Source organism: Podarcis pityusensis (genome assembly GCF_964106645.2).
Source record: "Podarcis pityusensis genome assembly, chromosome: 13".
Lineage (NCBI taxonomy): Eukaryota > Metazoa > Chordata > Lepidosauria > Squamata > Lacertidae > Podarcis > Podarcis pityusensis.
In genome coordinates, this window is record NC_138038.1 from 30661001 (window position 1) to 30678880 (window position 17880).

Consider the following 17880-nt stretch of genomic DNA (forward strand, 5'->3'; position numbering starts at 1 on the left):
AATCTTCTTCTTGATTTATTGTTGAAGCCAGCCCGTCGCTCCACTTCACAGAGATCACTTTAATTAGCAGTCTTATCTCCCAATCTTCACTCGAAATATGTGCATTTGCTTCTCTCCAATTGTTTATTTTGAGCTCCTGCAACTAGAAGCGCGATTAGAGACAGCTTCAGGGAGAGCCGTCTCCCACGAGGGCTGTGTGCCTAGTGCCCTCACCCCCTTCTTTCGAATCTGGGGGTGATTTATGGCAACCGCAGGCAAGGCAGTGTTCCCCATTTCCTTGGGGTAACAAGGGAGGCTGCATACTCCCATATCAGCCTCTTAATTGCCTCGTGTGAGCTGGAGAGATGGTATTGTCAGCCATCTACCAATGCACCCCTAGCGGCCCCCCATCTGTATAAGTTCTTCGCTAAGAATCCCTTATCAAAATACATTAAGAATTTCTGGGGGGAAATACAGAAAGAAGCACTGGTTATGATCTTCCCAGAAACCCTAAAATAACTCTTCTTTTTGAAATTTCATTCTGAAGTCAGTAATACTGATTTACAGCAGGTTGCTACACTGCTAACAGCAAAATGGTATATTGCACAAAAAATGGAAAAATAAAGACCCCCCCCCCCACTTATTAAAAAACAAGACTCAAAGTAGTTTACAAAAAAATAAACAAATAAAATCAAGAAAAAGGTACAACTCATTGGCTAAGGAAAACCTGGCAAATTTATCTTAACGGTAAAACTTACGGTACATAATTACATAAAACAATACATAATTATCAAGAAAACAAATTTATTGAGTGATTGGTTTTATTTTTACATTTCTGGAATGTATTTTCCCTTTCAATCTATTTTTTTGTTTTGTTATGTTGCCCCTTTTCGCATTCACACATCATTTTTCTTTATCTTATTCCCCCCCCCCCTTTTACTTCATTTATTTTCTTTTTTTCCTGACAAGAAAGGTTGTTTGATGTACAACGTCTTGGCTACAAAGTGCAATGTTATAAGATCAATAAAAGTGTTGTTGTTATTTATTATTATTATTATTAGTCATACAGTATATATATTTAAAATAAGTTACACAAGCACTTAACTTCTGTTTTGGTGTTCTTAGAATGAAAGTCACTAAGTCAGTGGAGTCTGGTCTTTTGTTATATATGGTACACACACACACACACACACACACACCTGAGCAAAGGATGGAAGGGCCATAACATTAACTGCTCAACACATCTTTCTCCTCCTTCAGGGTTCTAAGGAGTCCTTCCCTCCCCATGCCATAATTTAGGTTTCAGTTAATCATGTATTTGTGTGTTCCTAGCTCCACATAAGTCTACACAATGACAAATTTCTACACCTAGGATGACGTGGCATCAAGCTGCAGGGGATGAGGAGCAAACTCTTGAGACATGTAAAAAAGGGTACTTTAAAAAGAGACTGCAGTTCCTTCTCCTACAGGAGGGGTGACTCTGTCCAGGAGTCTACTGGGAGACCAATGGGCCCATATACCTCTCACGATGGTGGCCTGTGTGGGGTCGTGGCATCCAATCCATGTTGGGGGCAACTGTCCAACACAAGTTAAACCCCACCACATTCCTATCAGGCGGAAGGCAGTCTGCCTGATGCTGGATACATGCCCAGTGCCTTAGCCAAACCAACTCTTTCCTGTAATCAATAAAGTTTTGGCCTAATTCAACCCAATACCAGTCTTCTGCGTTCATTCTTGTGGCCCTCCCTTCACCTGCCATGGCAGTTACGTGACCGTGAGGGCAAATCTATCTTTCTCCTCTATTAGGTTCCCACAGAGCCCCAAACCCATAACTTCAGCTTCAGCACAGAGAGGAAGTCAAATCTCTTTGTCTTCAGAGCTCCACTGGAGACTAGACAAACTTGTCCAGGTCAAAAGACATGTAAAAAGGATACTTAGCAGGCTGGCTGGGGTTATTACCTTAACAAAGAGACTGGTTTGACCACTTTAGCAGTTCCTTCTCCTACAGTCTCCAGTATTAGAGATACAAAATCAGATGAGTTTGATTGTGCCAAGAATCTGAAGCCACTCCCATCTATCTTATATCTGAAGAAGAAAGTTACATCATAGCATTGCATTTTTTTTACATTGCTTTGTGGGAGTACAACATGAATCTCCAGTTTCAGTCTAATCTTCTGATTTAAAATGAAGCACAGAGTGGATGAACAAGTGAAATCCTCAATGACACATCGGGCAATGAATATTGGTCATAATATTGAAATGTTGGCTTGGGAGTGGTTGTGGAATATAGATCTAAGGTTTATAGCAAGTTATGGTTTGAGGGAAAACTACCTGTATATGAAAATGATGTATAGATGGTATTTGACACCCAATGGATTAGCAAAAATGTGTAACTCTAAACAAAATACCTGTTGGAAATGTAAAAGTAAAGAAGTTACCTTTTTCCATATGTGGTGGACTTGTAATAAGGTAAAAGTCTACTGGGAAATGCTATATGGTGAATTGAAAAAAATGTTTAAAATAACTTTTATTAAGAAACCAGAGGCTTTTCTTTTAGGAATTATAGGAATTTTAGAATAAGAAATCAAGATAATTTTTTTAATGTAGAATGGAAACTGTTTATTGAATATTTACAAAATTATTGTAAACAAATTAAGACATTAGCAGGACTAAAGTAAAAATGTGCAGTGACAGAAAACATATATTGACTATCTGGAATAAACAATAAATAAGGTTAACTTAGAATTGCAGTAAAAAACAGTATAAATGTAGGAAACCACAAATGGGGGGAGGGGAGTCAAAATATGATGTGGAATAATTCAAATTCTTGTTTTGTGTTTGTCGTAAAATTAAAAGTATAAATAAAATCTTAAAAAGAAAAAGCACAAAATGGAAAAGGGTGACTTCTTCTTCTTCTTCTTCAAGCACTTGAAAGACTGTGTAATGTTTTATTATGTTTTTATATACTGGTATGTTGGAAGCTGCCCAGAGTGGCTGAGGCAACGCAATCAGATGGGTGGGGTACAAATAATAAAATTATTGTTATTATTATTATTACTTCAATAAACACAAGGTGCCACTCTATTGGCGGTAGTGCTTGAGTGTTGACAAGTTCCACTCATCCATGGTATACATGTATGGCACACTTTAAAAATAATAATGGCATACATCATAATGATATGGATGGTGATGACTCATGCCTATTGTGTGACTCTGCAGGCAAGGTTAACAGTGAGCTGGGGGAGTATTCTGATATAGAAAAGGCATTACTATTTATTTATTTAAAATACTGATATCCTGTTATCCAATCAACCTACAATAAAATTTAATCAACAGCAGTGAAAACATGAATATATTAACAATAATAAAACAAGGAGCTCAGCATAAAATGAATCAGAGGTGGGTCAGGGGAAAACCCCCAGCATGGATCCCTGTGAAATCTCAAATGAAATGTAATTCCAAAGCTGGGGAGCCACCATGGAGCAGGCCAGTGGCATGCAGTCATTGGCCTAAGGGGACTAGGGTGGAATCTACACACATATAAAAACCATTCTGAAAATGCTGTTTTAAAAGCTTTTTTAAAAACACACTGAATTTTCCATAAGGCTCACCATCACCATCTAGTGTCACATTGTATATTGCACTTAAAACACACTTAAAATGTTTTATTTTCAGTTGTATAGCTGAGTCCTAGGCTAGTCCCCTAGATGTTCCCCTGGTGCCTCCTTCCTGAAGCCCAGGAAGCTTCTGCCCGGATTTAGGATTTAGGCGCGAGGCTCCGATGGGTCCAAGATCCATCCTGCCATCTTCCCAAACCTTATCCAGCTTTTGAAAGGAGGCAGGAGGATTCCAGCATCCTGTCAGACCCCTAGCACCTCCTTCACAAAGCCTGGGAAGCTTATGCCCAGCTTAGGGAGGGAGGTGCAATGCTCATGTGCTCAACAACAGGACACCACAATGTCGCACTCATGACATTGTCCCCCCACATCCCTCGCAAGCTAGCGCCTCTGGCCCTAACTGTTCCGCTATGAAAAATTTAACCACATGCCACTGGAGCAGGCCCACCCACATGTCCCCCAGTGATTGGACACTAATAAGTGTCTCCGTGTAAGATATCACCTCCCAGGCAGGGCTCTACAATATTTTAGCTTTTCAGAACAAATCTAGGAACAGTGCCATACAAGCGTTTAAGATTAAATAGCTTCTGCAATGCAGTCTGGATCTCTTCGTTTCTCAAGCTATAAATGAAGGGATTTAATGATGAAGGAAGTATAGCATACATCACAGCAAAGAACATTTGGTTTACCCAATAACAACACGGAAAACAACACAGGGGGAATAAATGCTGTTACTTTAATACCATGCATTGCTTTTAGATGACAATACAAAACCAATCAATTTAAGTGAGTGGGGAACCAATGGCCTTTGATATTTTGTTGGACACCATCTCCCTTCAACCCAAAACAGGATGATAAGTGGTCCTGGCTGATAGTAGTTGGATGCCAACAAGATATGGAAAGGTCCAGGGTAGGGAGTGTTGCAATAGCAAAATTACCCTGTTCACAGTCTATCTGGGTGACACTACGATGAACTGTAATAATGGTTTAATTTTTCAAAACTCAGCAAAATAATATCTATGGAGTACGGGGCAACAACACATGTGTATTCTACATTGTTCTGCTGCATACTTTTCATGCCTGCAACCCCAGCAGATCTCAACTCCTAGGAAGGGCTATAAGAGGAAATCCCAAACATTTCAGAATAAACCTGGGAATAGTGTCAGGAAATTGCTTAAGATTCAACTGTTTCCACAGAGTCCAAGAGTCTGGATCTCTTTGTTTCTCATGCTACAGATGAATGGGGTGAGCATAGGGGGAAGAATAGTATATATCACAGCAAAGAAAAGATCTAGGCCAGATGAGCTGTTACTAGGTTGTCCGATGTAGGTAAAGAGTCCAGTGAACATAAGCAGAGAGACAACCAGGAGGTGGGGCAGGCAGGTGGAGAGGGCTTTATGGCGTCCCTGTTCAGAAGGCATTTTGAGGACTGCAGTCAAGATCCACACGTAAGTTACAATTATGAACACAAAGCATCCAAACACAGATATACAGCTAAACACAAGATGTCCAACTTCAACTAGGTATAAGTCAGAGCAACACAATTTTAGTAGTTTTGGATTTCAAAGAAATATTGGTAGATTGACTTGCTGTTGCTGTTTTGAAAAGTAATGGCATTAGCCCAACTGTTCCCACATGAGACACTTGAGAAAAATACACCATTAATACCAGGCATCAATATCACACATTAATAGAAAAAGAGGAAGTTAATCCTACAATCCTTCTTTCTTAAAGACTCCAGAAAAACATACATGGAATGCAGGGAGATTACACATACATGTGCTGAAAAGCTAAAATGGTGCAAGCAAACATAGTTAAACATGGGAGGCAACATATTTACATCTATGCTTAATGCAGAGATCTCAGGCTGTACATCAATAAGACTAAAATACGCCACCGTCAGCATTATTTTAAACAAGCATACATCATCAATAATAAAGAAACCACCCCAGCATAAAAGCAAAGCTAAACAGAGCAAATAGATAGAATATATTTTAAAACATCAATATAAATTAAAAGAGATAATATGTAGCGAACATGATAACTACTAGCAGACATGGAAGACCACCCCTGTGGCCCCACATTTTATCTGTCTCCAGTGATAGGAATTCTTTCGCAGATCTCAACAATTTCAACGCCTGGGCAAGACTGTTCAAGGAAATCCCAAGCATTTCTGGGTACATCTAGGAACAGTGTCAGGAAATTGCTTAAGATTCAATTGTTTCCACAATGCAGTCTGGATCTCTTTGTTTCTTATGCTATAGATGAATGGGTTGAGCATAGGGGGAAGAATAGTATATATCACAGCAAAGACTAGATCCAGGCCAGATGAGCTATTACTAGGTGGTCTGATGTAGGCAAAGACTGCAGTGAAAATGAAGACAGAGACAACCATGAGGTGGGGAAGGCAGGTGGAGAGGGCCTTATGCCGTCCGTGTTCAGAAGGCATTTTGAGGACTGTACTCAAGATCCATGCGTAAGTTACAATGATGAAGACAAAGCATCCAAAAACAGAAATACAGCTGAATAAAAGGAGTCCAACTTCAACTAGGTATAAGTCAGAGCAGGACAATTTTAGTAGCTTTGGGACTTCACAGAAGAATTGATCAACACGACTGGAACAGAATGTAATGGAAAATGTGCCTGCAGTGTGTAAGACAGCATAGAGAATACTGGTGATCCATGCAATGGTAATCATCTGAATGCAGGCCCCTTTGTTCATAATAACTTCATATTGCAGTGGATTACATATGGCAACATACCTGTCATGTGCCATTATGGTTAACAGGGTAAAATCAGAGCATCCAAAGAGGAAAAAGAAGAAAACTTGAGTGACACATGCAGCATACGAAATGTGTCTGTTATTCATGATTGAATTAACCATAGATTTGGGTTGAATGACAGAAACTGAGCCAATATCAGAAACGGCCAAGTTCATGAGGAAGAAGTACATTGGTGTATGCAGGTGATGGTCAAGGGCTATTAAAAAGATGATCAAAAGATTCCCGATTACCGTTAACAAGTATAGTCCTAGGAACACAAGGAAGTGTAGTATCTGTAGTTCTCGGTTCTGAGAAAATTCTAGAAGTAGAAATCCAGATGTGGATGTCAGATTGTCCATTTTTATGTCACACAAGAATGCCTGCTATCTGTGAGGGATAGAAAATCCCACAAAATATCAGAACTGATTCTCCATTTCATTTAATGCTTATATGCAGATATTTTAAATTCATATTTATTAATGTTATGGGCAGTGCTGCAATCCACCATGAAATGTGTGCTTCGTGTAGGGAGGACTGTGATATTCCTATTGCCCCTTCAATATTTTCCTCATAGTACAACAAAGTGGATGTCATAAATGCATTTGGAGTAGATGAGAATCTTTGGGGGTACAGGAGGAAATCTGCATAATTACTCTATCCTTCAGAAAAATAGGTAGATATCTCAGAAATTTCAGCTGGTTCAAAATGCAGGGTCAGGTAATTATTGACCAGGGTTCAATTTTGAACTCCTGCAGTGGTTACAAATTAGTTTCTGGGCACAATTATACTACTCATATTACATATTAGAATGCTAAGTGAATTGGTCTCCTATTATCTGAGATTGCCTCTTTCCCGCCAGACTCTGTCTTGTGTTAAGATTGGAAAAGATTCCCTCTTAGTAGTTCCAGCACCCACAGAAATTCAGTCTACTGAACTTGGAGAGAGTATTTTTTGAGCTTAATATGGTTGCACTTGAAAAAAGAAACTGCAAAAGGAGATTGCACCATGAAACTACTAAATTGCAATTCATCAAGAGGTATAGTGTTATCACTTCTGGATTGAATTCTTACAATTTATATTTTAATAACAAAACATGTATATTTTAGTAATGTAGGTTGCAATCCTGTGAACACTTAGCTGGGATTAAGTCCCACTAAATTTTATGTGACATACTTTGTGCATTGAATTTTACTATTAAATGGTTGTAAATGGATGTACTCACTCACATTATTGAAATAAGCACCACTGGTTTCAGGTGGAAATCTCTTATCAGTTCAAATGAAGCAGTTTTCAAAAGAGAGAATCCAGTTGTTTAGGAGGAAGACTTTGAAGTATTATGTTGCATGTATGTGTACGTTGAACTTATCTTGTCTCAACAATGTCTGCAATGGGCAGACAAGGCATGTAGTTCACCCAGTTCTTTGATCTTTCTTAATTTTTCTTTGAAACCTAGCCCTCTGTGTGTATCTACCAACACTGAGGTCTATTAGCTGTGGGAAGGAATTTGTAGTTCTATTGTCTTTGACATCTTGGAGACATTCTCCCAGGAGCCCAGTGCACCTGATCGAAAAAATGTGTTGAAATTTTTTCCTTCGCCTTCTCTTTGTTTGTTTCCACACTAACCTAAATAGATGATTGGCACCAATAAGGCAATAGGAATGTTAATGTCTATCATTAATTATATTTTGTTCCCTTGATGTTCTGGTTTTGGCTTAACGTGCAAGTACTATACTGTACCTGCAAAGAGTTGTTCTATATTGCCTTTTACAGCTGTAACCCCCAGAGAAAATAGAACATTGTTGAGAGGCTGGCTCAACAAAGCATTTTTCAGATGCAATTGGTGGTTGTTGTTGATGTTTCTATGTTACAAAGGGTTGTGTGTCGAGGTCCCTGAATGATTTTTGCCCTGTGGCGTTGACACCCATTATAATGAAATGTTTTGAAAAACTGGTGAGGAACCGCATCTTATCTTGTCTGCCAGTGGGACTTGACCGTTACCAGTTTGCATAGAAGGCAAAGAGATCCACAGAGGATGCTATGGCAATGGCTTTACATGCTGTCCTGACTCATTTGGAGAAGCAAGGGAACTACACGAGACTGTTATTTGTAGACTTTAGTTCTGCATTTAATACTATTCTTCCGCATAGATTGGTGCCCAAATTATTAGACCTGGGACTTCCACCATGTTTGTGCAGGTGGATATTAGATATTCTATCAAACCGTTCCCAAAGTGTCAGGTTGGGTTCCCACGTCTCTGCGGATCTCATCACGAATACGGGGACACCGCAGGGGTGCGTGTTGAGCCTGCTTTTATATACGCTCTATACAGCTGACTGTGCCCCCAAATACCCCAGTAATAAGATCATTAAGTTCGCAGATGATACAACGGTGGTTGGTTTAATCATGGCTGGAGAGGGGGAGGCGGCCTATAGGAAGGAAGTTGAGCAGTTGGGGGAGTGGTGCAGGAAAAACAACTTACTCCTTAATTTAAAGAAAACAAAAGAGATCATTGTGGACTTTAGGAAATATAAATTGAATATTTAGCCACTTATTATTGAGGGGAAGTGCATGGAACAGGTCTCGGTGTTTTGATTTCTGGAAATGGAATTGAAAGACGACCTAACCTGGGGAGAAAACAGCAAAGACCTGATGAAGAGAGCACAGCAGAGGTTATATTTTCTGAGAATCCTCCGGAAGAACAATCTCTCAAAGGACCTCGTGATGGCATTTTACCATTGCACTGTGGAGAGTGTATTAACTTATGGTCTGTGTGTGTGGTTTGGGAGCTGGATGGCCCGGGAAAAAACAATGCTGTCCAGGGTTGTAAAGACTGCAGAGAGAATAATTGGGTGCACTCTTCCCACCTTAGATCAAATCTATGCTGTCAGGTGCCATAAGAAAGTGGCAGAGATAGCGCAGTATAGTACGCACCCCAGAAATGATCTCTTTCAGCTTCTGCCTTCTGGAAGAAGGTATAGGGTTATAAAGGCCAGGACTAGCCGCCTGAGAAACAGTTTCTACGCAAATGCAGTTCTGGTTCTAAATGCAGCATAAGGGGTCTCTATAGTATAGTGTATTTTAAAATGGGGTTTTAGAGTTTTTAGGGGTTTTTGAATGTTTTATGTACTTTTTCAATTTCATTGTTCTGCATGGGACAATGACAATAAAGATATCGAATATCGTATATCATATATCATAATGAATGAATACAATGTTCAGTTCCTTGGTACTTTGTATTTAGAATAAATATATCACATGAATTGTGCCATGTTTCACTAACATTTCTGGTAAATTAAATCTTTATCTCTTGAGCCACATAGTCTCAACACATGAGAATATGTTAAGTCCCGTCTTCATGTTTACAATTGGGCTCTTGTTGCCAGGTTTTTTCCTGTGGGTGTCTAACTTGTTGCATTTGTGCTTTGTGTGAAAAAGTAACATCCTCATTCTTCACAATATCTATAATTGATTCTAATTTTTTTTCTTGATGTTCAGGTTAAGGCTTAGAGTACAGGCATGACCGACTTACATGCTTTCAGGAGCACTCCTGTTGCTAGGGGATAGCCCAGCTGGGGTTCAACTGCTTTACTGGCCTGGATCATGGACTTGCAGGCCAGGTGAAAGTAGTATCAATCACTCCAGGTGGGGGCAGTTCAGTCATTAAGCCTCATCTGCCTGGACCCAGTGGTGGAGAAGGGGGTGCAGGGGTGCAGTCCACCCTGGGTGTCATCACTTGGGGGTGTGACAAAATGACAAAAAAATGAGTTTCAAAAAAATGAAAATTGGGCTCATGAAACTTTTATTTCAGCCAACACAGGTAATGAAACACAGCTGCCCCTGGGCACCACACCGTGGGGGCCAGCATTTACCGGGGGGCCTGCAGTATGCCTGAGCCACGTGTCTCTCCTGGGAGTGATGTGGTGGCCTGGGTGCCTCCAGGCTCCGCTCTGCCTAAAATAGCAGCGTAGGACTTGCATCTGCCCTCTGCCTCTCCCTCAGCTGCCCTACAGCTGAGGGGGTGACAGCAGAGAGGCTCCATGCAGTACGCCCCACCCCCATGGGAAGCTCGTCTCACCCCCAGTTGCAGGATGTGCATGCCGCCCCCGGCACATGAACAGCTAGCTACGTCACTGCCTAGAGCTGATAAAAACTGCATGGTTTGAGCCAGATAAGAGGGAGACTTGATGCAAGCCAATGCTATTGCTGGTACTATGCAGCCCCTGATACCCCTGGGACTCCCTGTAGCTGGCTGGAGGGGTTCAGTTGGTTGTCTGCTATTGTATCTTGGCTGTTGGGTTAAATGTTTTGTTTGGGATGGTGTGTGATGGGTTTGTGTGTGTTGTTGGCTGTTTAGTTCCTCTGTTTAGTTCTTAATTGATTGTCTGCCTCTTTATTTGATCCCAAGTGAGTTTCTGCATTTTTTAAATGTGGCTATAAAGGCCTATTCTGCTCAATAAATTAAACCTTTCTTCTACACTGTTGGTCTGTTGCTACTTCAGAAATCTATTAAGATTGAACCCATTTTGTTCTTGGCAAAAGAGTAGCCCATATCCACTTGGCCCCTACAAACAAAGCCATGGTGCTTGCTGCTTCAGTGTCTGATCTGAAATGTAGTGACAAGGAATCCTACATTGCATTGCTGTATGTAAGTCTCTTGATATAACTTTATGATAAAGCACTGGAAATGATCACTCAGGTGTTTTGTGAATCTTCCTTTGGAATCTCTGCAACTGGGTCCTTCAAGGTATCAGTCAATCCTTCGCCCTAGTCTATATTTGGTCCCACAGAACAGAGCACATTGCTACCTGTTGCAAATGATATTGCATATATAATTGAGAACACCATTTTGCATGTTTACATTAATGATGCCTGAAGATACCCTTCCTGTATCTGCAAAATAAACAGAACTTAAAACTGCAGTAAAATAAAAATAAAATGTAGCTCCTACTTTCTAAACTTAATATAATATAGGCAGGTAGCATCTACTACATTCTTCAGGCTTAAATCAACCTAAAATCAGCAATCGCTTTCTCTCGTAAGAGATGAACATCCTGGGCTTCATGTAGTTTCCTCAGCTAACTCCAAAGGAAAACCCTGAGCACAGAGCTTGGCTAAACTGCCATGGGACTTTGCTAGTGAAATTGACACAGTAGCCTACATCACATTAGGCTGTTGTCAGGGGTGAATCTAGAGTCACAAAGGTCAACCTTGATCACTCATTTAGGAAGAAGAGGTGAGTTTGGAATTGAGGAAGAATCACTAAAGATCAACCTTCCAGATGCTTTGAGCTATAACTCCTCTCCATATAGCAAAAGAGTTGATACCTTACCATTTCGTTTACCCTTATCCAATAGCAACACAAAAAACAACACGGGAAAAATAAATGCTGTTACTTTAATACCATGCATTGCTTTTAGATGACAATACAAAACCAAGCCATTTAAGTAGTCTAGTGAGTGAGGACCAATGGCCTTTACTATTTTGTTGGACTCCATCTCCCTTCAACCCAAAACAGGATGATAAAGTGGTCCTAGCTGATAGTAGTTGGATGCCAACAAAATACGGAAAATACGGAAAGGTCCATTTTGCTATTTTGCAATAGCAAAATTACCCTGTTCACAGTGTATCTGGGTGACACTACTATGAACTGCAATAATGGTTTAATTTTTCAAAACTCAACAAAATAATATCTATGGGGTAAAGAGCAACAACAAATATATCTACCAGATGATTCTGCTGCATACTTTTCATGCCTAATTCTTGAATATTGGATTGCTCCCTAAGAAGGGCAACCCCAGTAGATCTCAACTCCTAGGAAGGGCTATAAAAGGAAATCCCAAACATTTCAGAATAAACCTGGGAATAGTGTCAGGAAATTGCTTAAGATTCAATTGTTTCCACAATGCAGTCTGGATCTCTTTGTTTCTCATGCTATAGATGAATGGGTTCAGCATAGGTGGAAGAATAGTATATATCACAGCAAAGACTAGATCCAGGCCAGATGAGCTGTTGCTAGGTGGTCTGATGTAGGCAAAGAGTCCAGTGGACATAAGCAGAGAGACAACCAGGAGGTGGGGTAGGCAAGTGGAGAGGGCCTTATGGCGTCCCTGTTCAGAAGGCATTTTGAGGACTGCAGTCATGATATACACATAAGTTACAATAATGAAGACAAAGCATCCAAAAACAGAAATACAGCTAAACGCAAGAAGTCCAACTTCAACTAGGTGTAAGTCAGAGCAAGACAATTTTAGTAGTTTTGGGACTTCACAGAAGAATTGATCAACATGATTGGAACAGAAGGTAATGGAAAATGTGCCTGAAGTGTGTAAGACAGCATAGAGAATACTGGTGATCCATGCAATGGTAATCATCTGAATGCAGGCTCCTTTGTTCATAACAACTTCATATTGCAATGGATTACAGATGGCAACATACCTGTCATGTGCCATTATGGTTAACAGGGTAAAATCAGAGCACACAAAGAGGAAAAGGGAAAAAACTTGAGAGACACATTCACCATAAGAAATTTGCCTGTTGTTCATGATTGAATTAACCATGGATTTGGGCTGAATGGCAGAAACTGAGCCAATATCAGAAATGGCCAAGTTCATGAGGAAGAAGTACATTGGTGTATGCAGGTGATGGTCAAGGGCTATTACAAAGATGATCAAAAGATTCCCAATTACTGTTATCAAGTATAGTCCTAGGAACACAAGGAAGTGTAGTATCTGTAGTTCTCGGTTCTGAGAAAATTCTAGAAGTAGAAATCCAGATGTGGAAGTCACATTATGCATTTTGTATGTCACAAAAGAATGCCTGCTATCTGTGAAGGAGAGAAAATCCCACCAAAATATCAGAACTGGTTCTGCATTTCATTTAATGCCTTTATGCAGACAATGTAAATTCATATATATTAATATTATGGGCAGTGCTGTATCCACCATGAAATGTGTGCTTCGCGTAGGGAGAACTGTGATATTCCTATTGCCCCTTCAATATTTTCCTCATAGTACAACAAAGTGGATGTCATAAATGCATCTTGAGTAGATCATAATCTTTGGGGTACAGGAGGAAATCTGCACAATTACTCTATCCTTCAGAAAAAATAGGTAGATATCTCTGAAATTTCAGCTGGTCAAAATGCAGTAGTGTTATTACTGAGCAGGGTTCAATTTTGAACTCACAAGTCACCTGCAGTGGTTTACAAATTAGTTTCTGGGCACAATTAAACTACTCATATTACTATTTAGAATGGTAAGTGAGTTGGTTTCCTAATATCTGATTTTGACTCCTTCCCTACAAGACTCTGATAAGATTGGCAAGGGGGCTCCTCTTGGTAGTTCCAGAACCCTCAGAAGTTCATGGGACAGGACTCGGAGAGAGTGTTTTTTGACCGTAATATGGTTGCACTTGAAAAAAGAAACTGCAAAAGGAGATTGCATCATGAAACTACTAAATTGCAAGAGGTATAGTGTTATAACTTCTAAATTGAACTGTTCCAATATATTTATTTAATAACTAAACATGTATTAAATTGTTTACCAATCCAGCTACTTAGTTAATTGTCTATTTTTCTGTCTCTGTACTTTTAGCGATTCACTGTTTGCAACCTCCATCCCCTGCCACAAAAGCTAACCACAGCCACATGTATACTCAAGATAATGATTCATGGACCTTGGTTCCCAAAAAGCCATAATAAATGTGTAAGTTTTTAGCGAACCAACAGACTATTGATACTGTTCAGGAATGTGATGACAAACCTACAATGGCATCTTCGATTTTGTCCGGTTGTTTGTGCACTAACCATGAAGTCAAAAAGTTAGGGTAAGTTTGTATAGGGTTTTTTTCTCTCTTCCTCTTTGGCCTTTGACTTCTTAAGAGATCAATATGTATTATATATGAAAATTCCCTGCACAATAAATTTATTAGTCCTCAATAAAACTTTTATTTTTGGCATAACAGATCATATATACATTTTAGTAATGTAGGCTGCAATACTGTGAACACTTAGCTGAGAGTAAGTCCCACTAAATTTAATGAGACCTACTTTGAGCATAGAGTTTTATCATTAAATGATTGAAAATGGATTTACTCACTTTCATTGTTAAAGTAACCATCACTGGTTCCATGCAGAAGTCTCCTATCAGCTCAAATGCAGCAGTTTTCAAAAGAGATATTCCAGTTGCTCAGGAAGAAGACTTTGAAGTATTATGTTGCATGTATGTGTAGATTGAACTTTATCTTGTCTCAACAACGTTTCAATGGGCAGACAAGGCACGTAGTTCACCCAGTCCTTTGAACATTCTTAATTCTTTCTTTGAAAATTAATCCTCTGTATGTATGTATCTATTAACACTGAGGTTTTTCTGCTGTGGGAAGGAATTTATAGTTCTGTTTTCTCTTACTTCTTTGAGACATGCTCTCAGGAGCCCAGTACACCTGATCAGGAAAGTGGTGTTGAATTCCCCCCCCCCCCTTTACCTTCTCTTTGTTTGTTCCCACACTATCCTACATAGATGATTGGCACCAATAAGGCAATAGGAATGTTGATGTCTAATTCTACCCCCCCCCCCCGATGTTCCAGTTAAGGCTTAAAGTACAAGTATGTACTATACCTGCAAAGAGTTGTTCCTTATTGCCTTTTACAGCTGTTCCCACCAGAGAAAATAGAACATTGTTGAGAGGCTGGCCCAACAAAGCATTTTGCAGATGCAGTTGGTTGTTGTAAATGATGTTTCTATGTTACATAGGGTTTTATAATTTGATTCCCAAATGTTAATCTGTTTGACAGAACTGTTGAGGAGCTGAGTCAACATAAAGACCAAGCTTCAGCAAAGGGGTTTGGTGGTGACACAGCCTGAAACACAGAACTTCACAATGACAGTTCTCTTTTTTATTTATTTTATGACATGTATGTAAAACGAATGAATGAATTTACTGCTGTTTTATGTTTGCTTTGTGTCATTTCCACTGTGAAAGTACTTTGCTGGGAATCCATTCAGGGACCCTTAATAATACTAAAAATTAAGAATTTCTAGACAGTACTGAATGTTATAAAAACAAGTATGGGATATTCCAAAAAACCCTAAAATAATTCTCCTTTTTGATACTTAAGACATTTTACGTGTATTCTTAGCAAGCTGACTAGGACCATTACCAAAGAGACTGGTTTGACCACTTCAGCAGTTCCTTGCATCCCAAGGCAACCGAACCACAAAGTTCCCAGGAGAACAATAAATCACACTGACGCAGAATATTATGGTTCATGGGTTCAAAAAGACCACAACTTTATTGGTTACAGAGGTGAGTGGTTTGGCTTAGGCTTTGGGTGAAGCCAGACTATATCTTGACTCCTGCCTGTCTGCAGGGAGTCCACCATTAGGAAGTGCCCTATAACTTAAGTCAGATAGTAACACCCCCAGGGGTTCCCGTAGGGAACTGTGACATGGCTCTAACCCATGCGAAGGCTCCAGAAAAAAATCACACCCCGGATCCCTCTAACAGGATACCCTTACTGAGGAGGGGTAGGTGAGGCCACAACCTCCCCTCAACCAAACAAAAGGCTTCCCAATACAAACCCAAGTCTTGGAGATACAAAATCAGCTGTGTTGTCACTGTGGCATAATCATAAATCTGAAGCCATTCCTATCCATATTGGCTCTCAAAGAGAAAGTTAGGTATTGCATTTTCTACAGTGCTTTGTGGGAGAACAGCATGAATCTTCAGATTCTGTCTAATCTTCCAATTCAAAATTTAAAAGAAACACAAAATGGGAAAGGGTGGTGAATCTTTTATTATTATTATTTTTCAAGCGCTTGAAAAATTGCAATAAGCACAAGGTGATACTCTTTTGATGGTAGTTCCTTGAGTGCTGACTGTTATTCCTTTTCAGGAACATGACAAAAATATCTACAAGGTGGCTTTTGTGACAGAGCACTGGTTTTCCCTTGCAGAGAAAAATCAGTGAACCACCTTAGCCTTTTGCATTTTATTTACTAATTAAAATACTTCAATATAACATGAGTAAAAGATACAGCATTGTTGTATTAAGTGTTTTTTTGGTTTGGTCTTAAAGAAAAATAAGAGCCGGTATGTATCATGCCCCCACAACCACCACTACCCTGCCACTCCCCCTTGTCACTCACCTATTTCCTCCCTCCCCCCTTGTACCTTTGCAACTTCCTTCACCACTGCTTCCCATGGCTGCAGGAAGAGCCTCCTGGAGGTGATTTGGCGTGACCCTTACCATCACCTTTCAGGAAGGTGCCTGCCAGTCATAAAAATGTTGGGCCAGAGCCTATTCTGGCCTATGGTTTTCCTACCACTAGGATGATGTGGCATTCAGCTGAAGAGGGGGAGCCTCCTGCCTCCTTCTGCAAGCATGAATCACTGTCTCTTTATGGCAACTCAATGGACTGCAGTGCCTTCTCCTACGGAGTCCATTCATGGAAATACAACATAATGGGCTTAAAGAGGACCCAAATATTCAAAGCAAATCTTTTAATCCTACAACAATATTAGTCTGCATCAGTATGTCCATATACACACACACACACACACACACAATTTGACTTGGATTTCTGTGCAGCTTCTTACTTCTAATAACCACCCTGTGCATTTATTTAATTCTAGTTAGTATATATCACAGCAAAGACAAGATCCAGATCAGATGAGCTATTGCCAGGAGGTCCTGCATGGGTAAAGAGTCCAGTAAACAAGAGTACAGAGAAAACAAGGCAGAGGAGCAGGCAAATGGAGAGGGCCTTGTGACATTATTAATATTAATATTATTAATATTAATATTAATATTAATATTAATATTAATATTAATACTATAATAATAGTATTCCACTGTTCAGAATGGATTTTGAGGACAGCAGTTAAGATCCACCCTGAAGTTATAACACTGAAGATAAATCACCCTAATGTTATGATAGCACTAAATAAAAGAAACCCAACTTCAGATAGGAACAAGGCAGAGCAAGGCAATTTTAGTAGTTTTGGATTTCGCAGAAATATTGGTACAATATAGCTGGTATGGTCGATTGACTTGCTGTTGCAGTTTTGAATTGCAATGGCATTACCTCAACTGTTCCCACATAAGACTTTTGAGAAAAATGCACCATTAATACCAGGCATCAACATCACACATTAATAGAAAAACAGGAAGTTAATCTTACAATCCTTGCTTAAAGGCTCCAGAAAAAACATGCATGAAATGCGGGGAGATTACACATACATATCCTGAAAAAATAAAATGGTGAAAGCAAACATAGTTAAACATGGGAGGCAACATATTTAGATCTATGCTTAACGCAAAGAACTCAGGCTGTACATCAATAAGGCTAAAATAAACCAGCATCAGCATCATTTAAAACAAGCACACATCATCAATAATAAAGAAACCACCCCAGCATAAAAGCAAAGCTAAACAGAGCAAATAGAATATATTTTAAAAACATCAATATAAATTAAAAGAGATAATATTTAGCAACCATGATAACTACTAGCAGACATGGAAG

At 39.6% G+C, this 17880-nt stretch overlaps 2 protein-coding genes across 2 annotated transcripts in view; both read right to left on the bottom strand.

The window, feature by feature from the left end:
- Positions 1–5748: 5748 nt before the first annotated feature.
- Positions 5749–6717, bottom strand: LOC308460843 (olfactory receptor 14A16-like; the record flags this gene model as incomplete). Its single annotated transcript, XM_080977378.1, has 1 exon — positions 5749–6717. The coding sequence occupies one exon, from the start codon at positions 6715–6717 to the stop codon at positions 5749–5751; it is 969 nt and encodes a 322-aa protein (XP_080833504.1).
- Positions 6718–12162: 5445 nt separating this feature from the next.
- LOC308460844 (uncharacterized protein) overlaps positions 12163–17880 on the bottom strand; it is a gene marked incomplete at its 3' end in the record, with an annotated part of 30163 nt that continues 24445 nt past the window's right edge. Inside the window, exon 4 of the mRNA XM_080977379.1 lies at positions 12163–13181. Coding sequence (XP_080833505.1) covers positions 12163–13181 — 1019 coding nt within the window. The remainder of the gene's footprint in view (positions 13182–17880) is intronic.